Source organism: Oncorhynchus clarkii, chromosome 6 (genome assembly GCF_045791955.1).
Source record: "Oncorhynchus clarkii lewisi isolate Uvic-CL-2024 chromosome 6, UVic_Ocla_1.0, whole genome shotgun sequence".
NCBI classification, from domain to species: Eukaryota; Metazoa; Chordata; class Actinopteri; order Salmoniformes; family Salmonidae; genus Oncorhynchus; species Oncorhynchus clarkii.
In genome coordinates this window covers 6,937,275-6,954,598 of record NC_092152.1, presented here as the reverse complement: position 1 = coordinate 6,954,598, position 17,324 = coordinate 6,937,275, and the positions used below count along the sequence as shown (strand labels likewise).

Below are 17,324 nucleotides of genomic sequence, written 5' to 3'. Positions count from 1 at the left end.
CAAGTCTTGGCATCTTTGGGTTTGGATATCCGGTTGATGGGGGCGGGCTTAAAGGCGGGTGCGTGTCTAGAAACCTTAGATTGGTCTCTTCGCTGGAGTGAAGGAAGAACTGACAAATTACTGCCATCGGTGTTGTGATTGGCTTTGCGACTCACTTCAGTGTTGCCAACTTAGCGACGTCGTCGTTATATTTAGCAAGTATTCAGACCCCTCTAGCGACACATTTTCAAAAAAGCGACTAGCGACAAATCTAGCGACTTTTCCTGGTGTTATTGGAGACTTTGACGTGAAAGCACGCATCGTTCTTACTCTTCTCAACGAGCAGCGTGTGCTGCCGTGGGCCCCACCCCGCCCCGGTCCCTTTCCTTACTGAGGAGTTGGCAACACACCAAGTGCCTGCGCAAAGGTGAAAGTGAAAGTTGTGTCTCAGTATAGGACTGAGGTGTAGATTGTTCTGTAAAAACGTGTAGATATGCACATATAGTGACTATTAGTGGTTATGGATTTAAATAAACTATTTTGAATGTGAAGTGGAGGACGTGAAGACCAGTAAAGGTAAGAGGAGATCTCAGTATATTTCACTTTCCAAACTAGACACAACAGTCCTGTTTTAAAACAATGAGGACTGGAGAACGAGGAAGTGATGTTTGTATCTGTGTGATTGAGCAAAAGAGAGAATTTGATGAATGGTAATGATGTAAATATGAATGTTTTCTCTTTTTATTGAGAAATGAGCCACACACCCCACCTTCTCCGGGTTGTATGTAATAACACACTAAAATGTCTGGCTAACAATGTAAGAAATAACACTGGAATGTTGCCTCGGGGCTAGAATCACTTCCTCCCTCTCTATCGGCGCCATTTTATATATTGACTACGTCCCTCCTGGCTCGCTCATTAATATCTTAATCTAAATGACTGATTGTCTCTTATCCGCTTGTCTTCCCATTATGCCATAGTTTGTTCATCTCCATTAACAGTAGAAACCACATTTGTTTAAGCAAGTCATCCATATCAGCTATGTTTTTTTAAAAGCAGTAAATGAGGCTGAATGAACTGTTTCACTGAATGGGGCCCAATGAGAAATAGTTCATGACAAATCCCCAGTAACCTTCTAAGACGACATGGTAATATTGTCTCGATAGAGAACGACAGATCAGCTGTAAACAAGCAGGGCAGGTGGTAATACAGGCAATTAACTTAAAAACAAACAGTTGGAATCAAATGCAGCTTTAAATATCTACCTGTAAAACATAAGATCTAGCATCACTTGTATATTTTGTACTCAAAATAAAAAACATGATAAAATAAATCTATAACATTTACATTGAATTCAGTTGCCGAAAAGCCACCTATTGTAGTGATTTGCTGCTATACTGAACATCTACAGCTGGGTCAGAACATACTGGTTTGGGTTTGAGGATGAACAGGGTAAAACACTGTTGCCAGGGGCTACCACATGACACAGCATTGTGCAGAATGTCCAACTACCTGTGCAAAGTTGAAAGTGAAAGTTGTGTCTCAGTATAGGACTGAGGTGTAGATTGTTCTGTAAAAACGTGTAGATATGCACATATAGTGACTATTAGAGTGGTTATGGATTTAAATCAACTATTTTGAGTGTGAAGTGGAGGACGTGAAGACCAGTAAAGGTAAGAGGAGATCTCAGTATATTTCACTTTCCAAACTAGACACAACAGTCCTGTTTTAAAACAATGAGGACTGGAGAACGAGGAAGGGATGTTTGTATCTGTGTGATTGAGCAAAAGAGATAATTTGATGAAAGGTAATGATGTAAATATGAATGTTTTCTCTTTTTATTGCAGTTAAAATGGCAGAGTCCAGAGTTCATAGTAAGTCACCATGCTATAATTAATGATTAACTTTTCTTTCATGTATCTGGGAGAACAGAACTAAACCAACTATTGAAAATGAAATGTGTTTGTGGTTTTATTTGTCTTTATGTGTAAATGTGTGTCTGGATGAAATGTGTTTGTGGTTTTATTTGTCTTTATGTGTAAATCTGTCTCTGGATGAAATGTGTTTGTAACATGAGGGGCGACAGGTAGACTAGTGGTTAGAGTGTTGGGCCAGTAACCGAAAGGTTGCTAGATTGAATCCCCGAGCTGACAAGGTAAACATCTGTTGTTCTGCCCCTGAACAAGGCAGTTATAACCCACTGTTCCCCTGAACAAGGCAGTTATAACCCACTGTTCCCCTGAACAAGGCAGTTATAACCCACTGTTCCCCTGAACAAGGCAGTTATAACCCACTGTTCCCCTGAACAAGGCAGTTATAACCCACTGTTCCTAGGCAGCAGGAACAAGGCAGTTATAACCCACTGTTCCTAGACAGCAGGAACAAGGCAGTTATAACCCACTGTTCCTAGGCAGCAGGAACAAGGCAGTTATAACCCACTGTTCCTAGGCAGCAGGAACAAGGCAGTTATAACCCACTGTTCCTAGACAGCAGGAACAAGGCAGTTATAACCCACTGTTCCTAGACAGCAGGAACAAGGCAGTTATAACCCACTGTTCCTAGGCAGCAGGAACAAGGCAGTTATAACCCACTGTTCCTAGGCAGCAGGAACAAGGCAGTTATAACCCACTGTTCCTAGGCAGCGGGGTTGGCTGTCATTCTAAAGTGCCTTGCTCAAGGGCATATCAACAAACGTTTTCCTAGTTTCCTCAGGTTCAAACCAGCAACATTTTTTTATTTTTTTATTTCACCTTTATTTAACCAGGTAGGCAAGTTGAGAACACCTTTATTTAACCAGGTAGGCAAGTTGAGAACACCTTTATTTAACCAGGTAGGCTAGTTGAGAACAAGTTCTCATTTACAACTGCGACCTGGCCAAGATAAAGCAAAGCAGTGTGAACAGACAACACAGAGTTACACATGGAGTAAACAATTAACAAGTCAATAACACAGTAGAAAAAAATGAGAGTCTATATACATTGTGTGCAAAAGGCATGAGGAGGTAGGCGAATAATTACAATTTAGCAGATTAACACTGGAGTGATAAATGATCAGATGGTCATGTGCAGGTAGAGATACTGGTGTGCAAAAGAGCAGAAAAGTAAATAAAAACAGTTTGGGGATGAGGTAGGTAAATTGAGTGGGCTATTTACAGATAGACTATGTACAGCTGCAGCGATCGGTTAGCTGCTCAGATAGCAGATGTTTAAAGTTGGTGAGAGAGATAAAAGTCTCAACTAGCTGAGTTTGTGTCTGTGAGAAACAGCTCTACTGCTCCACAGTGACCTCTCCCTCCAAACATCTCTTTATTATAGAACCCATTTAATCCAGTCAGACACAAAATGGAAGAAAATCAACCTTTTGTACTTTACTGGCTCTAGAGAAGTTAAAGTTGTACATATCAACAAATAAGTTGTTCTCCTGAGTGGCGCAGCGATGTATGGTGCTGTGTCTCAGTGTGAGAGGTGTCTCTACAGTCTCTGGTTCAATTCCAGGCTGTGTTACAACCGTTTTTCTGTAAAACATCTTATGTTGTTATTTCAGGGGGAATTGGCCATGTATAGACCCATAAAGTGAATTATTATAATAATTGAAGTGATATTTAATGTTTTTAGGTTTGTTTAGTATCTCTTGCACAATGGTAGACCTGGTTAGTATGAATGTTGAGTCTTGGACACTGGGGTAGACCTGGTTAGTATGAATGTTGAGGCTTGGACACTGGGGTAGACCTGGTTAGTGTGAATGTTGAGTCTTGGACACTGGGGTAGACCTGGTTAGTATGAATGTTGAGGCTTGGACACTGGGGTAGACCTGGTTAGTATGAATGTTGAGGCTTGGACACTGGGGTAGACCTGGTTAGTATGAATGCTGAGGCTTGGACACTGGGGTAGACCTGGTTAGTATGAATGTTGAGGCTTGGACACTGGGGTAGACCTGGTTAGTGTGAATGTTGAGATTGGACACTGGGGTAGACCTGGTTAGTATGAATGTTGAGGCTTGGACACTGGGGTAGACCTGGTTAGTATGAATGTTGAGGCTTGGACACTGGGGTAGACCTGGTTAGTATGAATGCTGAGGCTTGGACACTGGGGTAGACCTGGTTAGTATGAATGCTGAGGCTTGGACACTGGGGTAGACCTGTTTTATATGACTATGCTCATGGTTTTCCCTGGTTTATAATGGGGTGTAGGGATACACAAGGTCCATACAGGTAATGGGGTGTAGGGATACACAAGGTTCATACAGGTAATGGGGTGTGGGGATACACAAGGTCCATACAGGTAATGGGGTGTAGGGATACACAAGGTCCATACAGGTAATGGGGTGTAGGGATACACAAGGTCCATACAGGTAATGGGGCTGGATGGACGTCTATTGTCCATTCAAATCCTTTCTGGCAACAACGTTTGTGGTAGAAAAAGAGATAGGCTGTGACACATGTGTTATACCACTGTTATATTAGTTTATCTATGAAATGATTAGTGTTTACAGGTCAGATGTCACAGGACTAAAACATGCTGATAACAGGGTTGTGGTAGAAAAAGAGATTGGGGCTGGGACACATGTGTTATACCACTGTTATATTAGTTTATCTATGAAATGATTAGTGTTTACAGGTCAGATGTCACAGGACTAAAACATGCTGATAACAGGGTTGTGGTAGAAAAAGAGATTGGGGCTGGGACACACGTGTTATACCACTGTTATATTAGTTTATCTATGAAATGATTAGTGTTTACAGGTCAGATGTCACAGGACTAAAACATGCTGATAACAGGGTTGTGGTGTGCAGCGAATAGCTGGATAAAGGTTACTGTTGGTGACTTGGGGAATACAGGCCTAAGGAACGTGGGTAACAGGGCTGAGGAACGTGGGTAACAGGGCTGAGGAACGTGGGTAACAGGGCTGAGGAACGTGGGTAACAGGCCTAAGGAACGTGGGAATACAGGCCTAAGGAACGTGGGTAACAGGCCTAAGGAACGTGGGTAACAGGCCTAAGGAACGTGGGTAACAGGCCTAAGGAACGTGGGTAACAGGCCTAAGGAACGTGGGTAACAGGCCTAAGGAACGTGGGTAACAGGCCTAAGGAACGTGGGTAACAGGCCTAAGGAACGTGGGTAACAGGCCTAAGGAACGTGGGTAACTGGCCTAAGGAACGTGGGTAACAGGCCTAAGGAACGTGGGTAACAGGGCTAAGGAACGTGGGTAACAGGCCTAAGGAACGTGGGTAAAAGGCCTAAGGAACGTGGGTAACAGGGCTAAGGAACGTGGGTAACAGGCCTAAGGAACGTGGGTAACAGGCCTAAGGAACGTGGGTAACAGGACTGAGATAGGAAAGTAACAGGGATGAGGTGTATTGGCAAAGGAACTGGGGTCATTTGAGGGTATTGGCATGTGGGTGTTGGGGTTAGGACATGGGGGTAACAGGGCTGGGGTGTGTGGGTCATTGAGTTTAGGTGTGTGGGTAAGTGGGCTGAGGTATAGATATTGAGGTTGAGGAATAGGGGTAACAGGACTGGGGTGTGTGGGTCATTGAGTTTAGGTGTGTGGGTAAGTGGGCTGAGGTATATAGATATTGAGGTTGAGGAATAGGGGTAACAGGACTGGGGTGTGTGGGTCATTGAGTTTAGGTGTGTGGGTAAGTGGGCTGAGGTATATAGATATTGAGGTTGAGGAATAGGGGTAACAGGACTGGGGTGTGTGGGTCATTGAGTTTAGGTGTGTGGGTAAGTGGGCTGAGGTATATAGATATTGAGGTTGAGGAATAGGGGTAAATATCTGTTAATGTTATTATAGACAGAGCATTCTGTCACAACTGTGACCAAGAATAAAACATACTTTTAAATAAATAAATAATCAAAATGGATGACATGTTAGGCTACTAGTGGCATAAGATTAGCATAGTGGCATGTCTGGGAAAGATGTGGGAACAAATGGGATAATATCATTCTAGATTGTAGCATCACATTCTTCTATGACATATAGACTTTCCTTCAAATGAATCTGTCTGTCTGGGATTGTGGGGGTTGTATTTTAGAATTGACATGGTCCTGGTTGTTCTATGTCTGTTGTAGTTTTTAATTCAGCTGTGTTTATAAATGTACTGAGAGGATTTGTGTTCCTGACACAGATGTTGTCATTAAACATGAAATGTTCTCTCTTTCTGAACAGATCAGTTTAAACTCACCTCAGAAGACCAAGTGTGGGCCGATGGTGGTAAAGAGGTCACCCTCCCCTGTCACCTCTCACCTGACACCAGTGCTGTTGCCACGACGATCAGGTGGTTTAAAGGGACAGAGTGTATTTACCTGTATAAGAATGGCCAGGTGACAGAGAGGAGTGACTATGAGGGCAGAGTGAGTCTGATCACCCAGGAGCTGGAGAGAGGCAACGTGTCTCTGAGGCTGAGAGACTTCAGGAGGTCAGATACAGGATTCTACATCTGTCAGGTCATCCATGGAGAACAGAAGGAGGAGGCTGCAGTGGGTTTATTGGACAGAGGTGGTAAGTGTTCTAGAAGTCCAGTAATGTTTCTAAACACCTAAACAACAACAATAACAACCAGTCTCTTTCCCTGTACAGAACACTTGTACTTTCTCATGTAGGTAGGAGTTCATAGTAGGAGTTACAGATGAATAGACTAGATTCATTCTGAATATCATCTAGTTACAATGCATATTACCATCACTCTGAGCTTTGAGCTGGTCCTAAAGCATTAGAACCATTCCAACATTACTGTCACGTCCCTTGATTGTCATTAGTAATGAATGTGATGAACAGTCATATCAATATGATGTATGGTATTTGATTGAATAATGTAATGTGACTGAAATAGGATTGAATGTAACTGTAATAACTCATACATTTTGTTATACATTATCAATATTCATTCCTCTCCATCTTGGATAATGGATGATCAGGATCAATACCATAAACCTCCCACAATATACTTCCAAACAGGTCAACATTTCACATAGTCCTCCCACTGTATATCTGTCATAGAGGTCAATATTTCACATAGTCCTCCCATTATATATCTGCCATAGAGGTCAATATTTCACATAGACCTCCCACTGTATATCTGTCATAGAGGTCAATATTTCACATAGTCCTCCCACTGTATATCTGTCATAGAGGTCAATATTTCACATAGTTCTCCCACTATATATCTGCCATAGAGGTCAATATTTCACATAGACCTCCCACTGTATATCTGTCATAGAGGTCAATATTTCACATAGACCTCCCACTGTATATCTGTCATAGAGGTCAATATTTCACATAGACCTCCCACTGTATATCTGTCATAGAGGTCAATATTTCACACACCAAAATGAAAATAGAATCAGCTTGAATTCAGCTTGATGTCTTATTATGAAGCATTCAGTCATTCTCAGACTGCTCACATAGTAGCACTGCTTACATCCCTTTCCCTAGATGTACATTAGTAATGAATGTGATGAACAGTCATTCCAATATGATGTATGGTATTTCATTAAATTATGTAATGAGACAGACATTCAATGAACAATAATAACTAATGCATTCTGTTTTACATGATCATTATTCCTGACTCTCCATCTTGGATAATGGATGATCAGGACGGGGTGAGTAATTACTTATTTGTCTGTTTTGTTTATTGACAACCAATAACACAAGACAAAGAACAGACCAGAGTGTTAATCTGATACTATAAAAACTACAGGCCTTGTGAACAGCAGTGTGTCTTCTTCAAGGATACAAATTAAATCAGTTTCTTCACATTTATCAATACTCTCCCCAAATGTTCTCAAGGTAGGTTGGATTAAGATGTATAGATGTTCTTCAAATTATCCACAATTTGTATATCATAGATCTCCCACAGAATATCTGCTGTAGAGGTCAACATGTCAGAGGGGTTGAGTTAAATGTGGAAGACATATTTCAGTACAATACATTCAGTTGGACAACTGACTAGGAATCAATGTTTCCCTTTAACTTCCCTTTCACATAGTTCTCCCACAATATATCTGGCATTGAGGTCAATATTTCACATAGTCCTCCCACAATATATCTGGCATTGAGGTCAATATTTCACATAGTCCTCCCACAATATATCTGGCATTGAGGTCAATATTTCACATAGTCCTCCCACTATATATCTGGCATTGAGGTCAATATTTCACATAGTCCTCCCACAATATATCTGGCATTGAGGTCAATATTTCACATAGTCCTCCCACAATATATCTGGCATTGAGGTCAATATTTCACATAGTCCTCCCACAATATATCTGGCATTGAGGTCGATATTTCACTTAGTCCTCCCACAATATATCTGGCATTGAGGTCGATATTTCACTTAGTCCTCCCACAATATATCTGGCATTGAGGTCAATATTTCACATAGTCCTCCCACAATATATCTGGCATTGAGGTCGATATTTCACTTAGTCCTCCCACAATATATCTGGCATTGAGGTCAATATTTCACATAGTCCTTCTACTATATATCTGCTATAGAGGTCAATATTTCACATAGTCCTCCCACTATATATCTGGCATTGAGTTCAATATTTCACATAGTCCTTCTACTATATATCTGCTATAGAGGTCAATATTTCACATAGTCCTCCCACAATATATCTGCTATAGACGTCAATATTTCACATAGTCCTTCCACAATAGATCTGGCATTGAGGTCGATATTTCACTTAGCCCTCCCACAATATATCTGGCATTGAGTTCAATATTTCACATAGTCCTCCCACAATAGATCTGGCATTGAGGTCGATATTTCACTTAGCCCTCCCACAATATATCTGGCATTGAGTTCAATATTTCACATAGTCCTCCCACAATAGATCTGGCATTGAGTTCAATATTTCACATAGTCCTCCCACAATAGATCTGGCATTGAGTTCAATATTTCACATAGTCCTCCCACTATATATCTGCCATAGAGGTCAATATTTCACTTAGTCCCCCCACAATATATCTGGCATTGAGGTCAATATTTCACATAGTCCTTCTACTATATATCTGCTATAGAGGTCAATATTTCACATAGTCCTCCCACTATATATCTGGCATTGAGTTCAATATTTCACATAGTCCTTCTACTATATATCTGCTATAGAGGTCAATATTTCACATAGTCCTCCCACAATATATCTGCTATAGAGGTCAATATTTCACATAGTCCTTCCACAATAAATCTGCTATAGAGGTCAATATTTCACACTCCAAAATTAACATGGAATCAGCTTGAATTCAGTTTGATGTCCCAGTATGAATCATTCTGTGATGTTTAGACTGTTCCAATAGTAGCACTGCTTACATCCCTTTCCCTAGATGTACATTAGTAATGAATGTGATGAACAGTCATATTATTATGATGTATGGTATTTCATTAAATTATGTAATGAGACAGACATTTAATGAACAGTAATAACTAATGCATTCTGTTTTACATGATCATTATTCATGACTCTCCATCTTGGATAATGGATGATCAGAACAACGTGAGTAATTACTTATTTGTCTGTTTTGTTAATTGACAACCAATAACACAAGACAAAGAACAGACCAGAGTGTTAATCTGATACTATAAAAACTACAGGCCTTGTGAACAGCAGTGTGTCTTCTTCAAGGATACAAATTAAATCAGTTTCTTTACATTTATCAAAACTCTCCCCAAATGTTCTCAAGGTAGGTTGGATTAAGATGTATAGATGTCCTTCAAATTATCCAGAATTTTCAAATCATAGTCCTCCCATACTATATCTGCCATAGAGGTCAATATTTCACATAGTCCTCCCACTATATATCTACTATAGAGGTCAATATTTCACATAGTTCTCCCACTATATATCTGCCATTGAGGTCAATATTTCACATAGTTCTCCCACTATATATCTGCCATTGAGGTCAATATTTCACTTCGTCCTCCCACAATATATCTGCCATAGAGGTCAATATTTCACATAGTCCTCCCATACTATATCTGCTATAGAGGTCAATATTTCACATAGTCCTCCCACTATATATCTGCTATAGAGGTCAATATTTCACATAGTTCTCCCACTATATATCTGCCATTGAGGTCAATATTTCACTTCGTCCTCCCACAATATATCTGCCATAGAGGTCAATATTTCACATAGTCCTCCCATACTATATCTGCTATAGAGGTCAATATTTCACATAGTCCTCCCACTATATATCTGCTATAGAGGTCAATATTTCACATAGTTCTCCCACTATATATCTGCCATTGAGGTCAATATTTCACATAGTTCTCCCACTATATATCTGCCATTGAGGTCAATATTTCACATAGTTCTCCCACTATATATCTGTCATAGAGGTCAATATTTCACATAGTCCTCCCACTATATATCTGCCATTGAGGTCAATATTTCACATAGTTCTCCCACTATACATCTGCCATAGAGGTCAATATTTCACATAGTCCTCCCATTATATACAGTGCCTTGCGAAAGTATTCGGCCACCTTGAACTTTGCGACCTTTTGCCACATTTCAGGCTTCAAACATAAAGATATAAAACTGTATTTTTTTGTGAAGAATCAACAACAAGTGGGACACAATCATGAAGTGGAACGACATTCATTGGATATTTCAAACTTTTTTAACAAATCAAAAACTGAAAAATTGGGCGTGCAAAATTATTCAGCCCCTTTACTTTCAGTGCAGCAAACTCTCTCCAGAACTTCAGTGAGGATCTCTGAATGATCCAATGTTGACCTAATTGAAAAATGATGATAAATAATCAAGTCTCCGTATAAATGCACCTGCACTGTGATAGTCTCAGAGGTCCGTTAAAAGCGCAGAGAGCATCATGAAGAACAAGGAACACACCAGGCAGGTCCGAGATATTGTTGTGAAGAAGTTTAAAGCCGGATTTGGATACAAAAAGATTTCCCAAGCTTTAAACATCCCAAGGAGCACTGTGCAAGCGATAATATTGAAATGGAAGGAGTATCAGACCACTGCAAATCTACCAAGACCTGGCCGTCCCTCTAAACTTTCAGCTCATACAAGGAGAAGACTGATCAGAGATGCAGCCAAGAGGCCCATGATCACTCTGGATGAACTGCAGAGATCTACAGCTGAGGTGGGAGACTCTGTCCATAGGACAACAATCAGTCGTATATTGCATAAATCTGGCCTTTATGGAAGAGTGGCAAGAAGAAAGCCATTTCTTAAAGATATCCATAAAAAGTGTAGTTTAAAGTTTGCCACAAGCCACCTGGGAGACACACCAAACATGTGGAAGAAGGTGCTCTGGTCAGATGAAACCAAAATTGAACTTTTTGGCAACAATGCAAAACGTTATGTTTGGCGTAAAAGCAACACAGCTGAACACACCATCCCCACTGTCAAACATGGTGGTGGCAGCATCATGGTTTGGGCCTGCTTTCTTCAGCAGGGACAGGGAAGATGGTTAAAATTGATGGGAAGATGGATGGAGCCAAATACAGGACCATTCTGGAAGAAAACCTGATGGAGTCTGCAAAAGACCTGAGACTGGGACGGAGATTTGTCTTCCAACAAGACAATGATCCAAAACATAAAGCAAAATCTACAATGGAATGGTTCAAAAATAAACATATCCAGGTGTTAGAATGGCCAAGTCTAAGTCCAGACCTGAATCCAATCGAGAATCTGTGGAAAGAACTGAAAACTGCTGTTCACAAATGCTCTCCATCCAACCTCACTGAGCTCGAGCTGTTTTGCAAGGAGGAATGGGAAAAAAATTCAGTCTCTCGATGTGCAAAACTGATAGAGACATACCACAAGCGACTTACAGCTGTAATCGCAGCAAAAGGTGGCGCTACAAAGTATTAACTTAAGGGGGCTGAATAATTTTGCACGCCCAATTTTTCAGTTTTTGATTTGTTAAAAAAGTTTGAAATATCCAATAAATGTCGTTCCACTTCATGATTGTGTCCCACTTGTTGTTGATTCTTCACAAAAAAATACAGTTTTATATCTTTATGTTTGAAGCCTGAAATGTGGCAAAAGGTCGCAAAGTTCTAGGGGGCCGAATACTTTCGCAAGGCACTGTATCTGCTATAGAGGTCAATATTTCACATAGTCCTCCCATTATATATCTGCCATATAGGTCAATATTTCACATAGTCCTCCCATTATATATCTGCCATAGAGGTCAATATTTCACATAGTCCTCCCACTATATATCTGCTATAGAGGTCAACATTTCACATAGTCCTCCCACTATATATCTGTCATAGAGGTCAATATTTCACATAGTCCTCCCATTATATATCTGTCATAGAGGTCAATATTTCACATAGTTCTCCCACTATATATCTGTCATAGAGGTCAATATTTCACATAGTCCTCCCACTATATATCTGCCATTGAGGTCAACATTTCACACACCAAAATGAAAATAGAATCAGCTTGAATTCAGTTTGATGTCCCAGTATGAATCATTCTGTGATGTTTAGACTGTTCCAATAGTAGCACTGCTTAAATGCCTTTCCCTAGATGTACATTAGTAATGAATGTGATGAACAGTCATTCAAATATGATGTATGGTATTTTACTAAATTATGTAATGAGACAGAAATTCAATGAACAATAATAACTAATGCATTCTGTTTTACATGATCATTATTCATGACTCTCCATCTTGGATAATGGATGATCAGTACGGGGTGAGTAATTACTTATTTGTCTGTTTTGTTTATTGACAACCAATAACACAAGACAAAGAACAGACCAGAGTGTTAATCTGATACTATAAAAACTACAGGCCTTGTGAACAGCAGTGTGTCTTCTTCAAGGGAACAAATTAAATCAATTTCTTTACATTTATCAATACTCTCCCCAAATGTTCTCAAGGTTGGTTGGATTAGATGTATAGATGTTCTTCAAATTATCCAGAATTTTCAAATCATAGTCCTCCCACAATATAACTGCTATGGAGGTCAATATTTCACATAGTCCTCCCACTATATATCTGCCATAGAGGTCAATATTTCACATAGTCCTCCCACTATATATCTGCCATAGAGGTCAATATTTCACATAGTCCTCCTACTATATATCTGCCATAGAGGTCAATATTTCACATAGTCCTTCTACTATATATCTGCCATAGAGGTCAATATTTCACATAGTCCTCCTACTATATATCTGCCATAGAGGTCAATATTTCACATAGTCCTCCCACTATATATCTGCTATAGAGGTCAATATTTCACATAGTCCTCCCACTATATATCTGCCATAGAGGTCAATATTTCACATAGTCCTCCCACAATATATCTGGCATTGAGGTCAATATTTCACATAGTCCTCCCACAATATATCTGGCATTGAGGTCAATATTTCACATAGTCCTCCCACAATATATCTGGCATTGAGGTCGATATTTCACTTAGTCCTCCCACAATATATCTGGCATTGAGGTCGATATTTCACTTAGTCCTCCCACAATATATCTGGCATTGAGGTCAATATTTCACATAGTCCTCCCACAATATATCTGGCATTGAGGTCGATATTTCACTTAGTCCTCCCACAATATATCTGGCATTGAGGTCAATATTTCACATAGTCCTTCTACTATATATCTGCTATAGAGGTCAATATTTCACATAGTCCTCCCACTATATATCTGGCATTGAGTTCAATATTTCACATAGTCCTTCTACTATATATCTGCTATAGAGGTCAATATTTCACATAGTCCTCCCACAATATATCTGCTATAGACGTCAATATTTCACATAGTCCTTCCACAATAGATCTGGCATTGAGGTCGATATTTCACTTAGCCCTCCCACAATATATCTGGCATTGAGTTCAATATTTCACATAGTCCTCCCACAATAGATCTGGCATTGAGGTCGATATTTCACTTAGCCCTCCCACAATATATCTGGCATTGAGTTCAATATTTCACATAGTCCTCCCACAATAGATCTGGCATTGAGTTCAATATTTCACATAGTCCTCCCACAATAGATCTGGCATTGAGTTCAATATTTCACATAGTCCTCCCACTATATATCTGCCATAGAGGTCAATATTTCACTTAGTCCCCCCACAATATATCTGGCATTGAGGTCAATATTTCACATAGTCCTTCTACTATATATCTGCTATAGAGGTCAATATTTCACATAGTCCTCCCACTATATATCTGGCATTGAGTTCAATATTTCACATAGTCCTTCTACTATATATCTGCTATAGAGGTCAATATTTCACATAGTCCTCCCACAATATATCTGCTATAGAGGTCAATATTTCACATAGTCCTTCCACAATAAATCTGCTATAGAGGTCAATATTTCACACTCCAAAATTAACATGGAATCAGCTTGAATTCAGTTTGATGTCCCAGTATGAATCATTCTGTGATGTTTAGACTGTTCCAATAGTAGCACTGCTTACATCCCTTTCCCTAGATGTACATTAGTAATGAATGTGATGAACAGTCATATTATTATGATGTATGGTATTTCATTAAATTATGTAATGAGACAGACATTTAATGAACAGTAATAACTAATGCATTCTGTTTTACATGATCATTATTCATGACTCTCCATCTTGGATAATGGATGATCAGAACAACGTGAGTAATTACTTATTTGTCTGTTTTGTTAATTGACAACCAATAACACAAGACAAAGAACAGACCAGAGTGTTAATCTGATACTATAAAAACTACAGGCCTTGTGAACAGCAGTGTGTCTTCTTCAAGGATACAAATTAAATCAGTTTCTTTACATTTATCAAAACTCTCCCCAAATGTTCTCAAGGTAGGTTGGATTAAGATGTATAGATGTCCTTCAAATTATCCAGAATTTTCAAATCATAGTCCTCCCATACTATATCTGCCATAGAGGTCAATATTTCACATAGTCCTCCCACTATATATCTACTATAGAGGTCAATATTTCACATAGTTCTCCCACTATATATCTGCCATTGAGGTCAATATTTCACATAGTTCTCCCACTATATATCTGCCATTGAGGTCAATATTTCACTTCGTCCTCCCACAATATATCTGCCATAGAGGTCAATATTTCACATAGTCCTCCCATACTATATCTGCTATAGAGGTCAATATTTCACATAGTCCTCCCACTATATATCTGCTATAGAGGTCAATATTTCACATAGTTCTCCCACTATATATCTGCCATTGAGGTCAATATTTCACTTCGTCCTCCCACAATATATCTGCCATAGAGGTCAATATTTCACATAGTCCTCCCATACTATATCTGCTATAGAGGTCAATATTTCACATAGTCCTCCCACTATATATCTGCTATAGAGGTCAATATTTCACATAGTTCTCCCACTATATATCTGCCATTGAGGTCAATATTTCACATAGTTCTCCCACTATATATCTGCCATTGAGGTCAATATTTCACATAGTTCTCCCACTATATATCTGTCATAGAGGTCAATATTTCACATAGTCCTCCCACTATATATCTGCCATTGAGGTCAATATTTCACATAGTTCTCCCACTATACATCTGCCATAGAGGTCAATATTTCACATAGTCCTCCCATTATATACAGTGCCTTGCGAAAGTATTCGGCCACCTTGAACTTTGCGACCTTTTGCCACATTTCAGGCTTCAAACATAAAGATATAAAACTGTATTTTTTTGTGAAGAATCAACAACAAGTGGGACACAATCATGAAGTGGAACGACATTCATTGGATATTTCAAACTTTTTTAACAAATCAAAAACTGAAAAATTGGGCGTGCAAAATTATTCAGCCCCTTTACTTTCAGTGCAGCAAACTCTCTCCAGAACTTCAGTGAGGATCTCTGAATGATCCAATGTTGACCTAATTGAAAAATGATGATAAATAATCAAGTCTCCGTATAAATGCACCTGCACTGTGATAGTCTCAGAGGTCCGTTAAAAGCGCAGAGAGCATCATGAAGAACAAGGAACACACCAGGCAGGTCCGAGATATTGTTGTGAAGAAGTTTAAAGCCGGATTTGGATACAAAAAGATTTCCCAAGCTTTAAACATCCCAAGGAGCACTGTGCAAGCGATAATATTGAAATGGAAGGAGTATCAGACCACTGCAAATCTACCAAGACCTGGCCGTCCCTCTAAACTTTCAGCTCATACAAGGAGAAGACTGATCAGAGATGCAGCCAAGAGGCCCATGATCACTCTGGATGAACTGCAGAGATCTACAGCTGAGGTGGGAGACTCTGTCCATAGGACAACAATCAGTCGTATATTGCATAAATCTGGCCTTTATGGAAGAGTGGCAAGAAGAAAGCCATTTCTTAAAGATATCCATAAAAAGTGTAGTTTAAAGTTTGCCACAAGCCACCTGGGAGACACACCAAACATGTGGAAGAAGGTGCTCTGGTCAGATGAAACCAAAATTGAACTTTTTGGCAACAATGCAAAACGTTATGTTTGGCGTAAAAGCAACACAGCTGAACACACCATCCCCACTGTCAAACATGGTGGTGGCAGCATCATGGTTTGGGCCTGCTTTCTTCAGCAGGGACAGGGAAGATGGTTAAAATTGATGGGAAGATGGATGGAGCCAAATACAGGACCATTCTGGAAGAAAACCTGATGGAGTCTGCAAAAGACCTGAGACTGGGACGGAGATTTGTCTTCCAACAAGACAATGATCCAAAACATAAAGCAAAATCTACAATGGAATGGTTCAAAAATAAACATATCCAGGTGTTAGAATGGCCAAGTCTAAGTCCAGACCTGAATCCAATCGAGAATCTGTGGAAAGAACTGAAAACTGCTGTTCACAAATGCTCTCCATCCAACCTCACTGAGCTCGAGCTGTTTTGCAAGGAGGAATGGGAAAAAAATTCAGTCTCTCGATGTGCAAAACTGATAGAGACATACCACAAGCGACTTACAGCTGTAATCGCAGCAAAAGGTGGCGCTACAAAGTATTAACTTAAGGGGGCTGAATAATTTTGCACGCCCAATTTTTCAGTTTTTGATTTGTTAAAAAAGTTTGAAATATCCAATAAATGTCGTTCCACTTCATGATTGTGTCCCACTTGTTGTTGATTCTTCACAAAAAAATACAGTTTTATATCTTTATGTTTGAAGCCTGAAATGTGGCAAAAGGTCGCAAAGTTCTAGGGGGCCGAATACTTTCGCAAGGCACTGTATCTGCTATAGAGGTCAATATTTCACATAGTCCTCCCATTATATATCTGCCATATAGGTCAATATTTCACATAGTCCTCCCATTATATATCTGCCATAGAGGTCAATATTTCACATAGTCCTCCCACTATATATCTGCTATAGAGGTCAACATTTCA

General features: G+C 39.6%; 1 protein-coding gene across 1 annotated transcript in view; it reads left to right on the top strand.

The window, feature by feature from the left end:
- The first annotated feature begins 411 nt into the window (after nucleotides 1-411).
- LOC139411825 (trichohyalin-like) overlaps nucleotides 412-17,324 on the top strand; it is a 30,411-nt gene continuing 13,498 nt past the window's right edge. Inside the window, exons 1-3 of the mRNA XM_071158566.1 lie at nucleotides 412-555; nucleotides 1,827-1,853; nucleotides 6,151-6,483. Of these exons, the coding sequence (XP_071014667.1) occupies nucleotides 1,832-1,853; nucleotides 6,151-6,483 (355 nt within the window). The 5' untranslated portion in view covers nucleotides 412-555; nucleotides 1,827-1,831. The remainder of the gene's footprint in view (nucleotides 556-1,826; nucleotides 1,854-6,150; nucleotides 6,484-17,324) is intronic.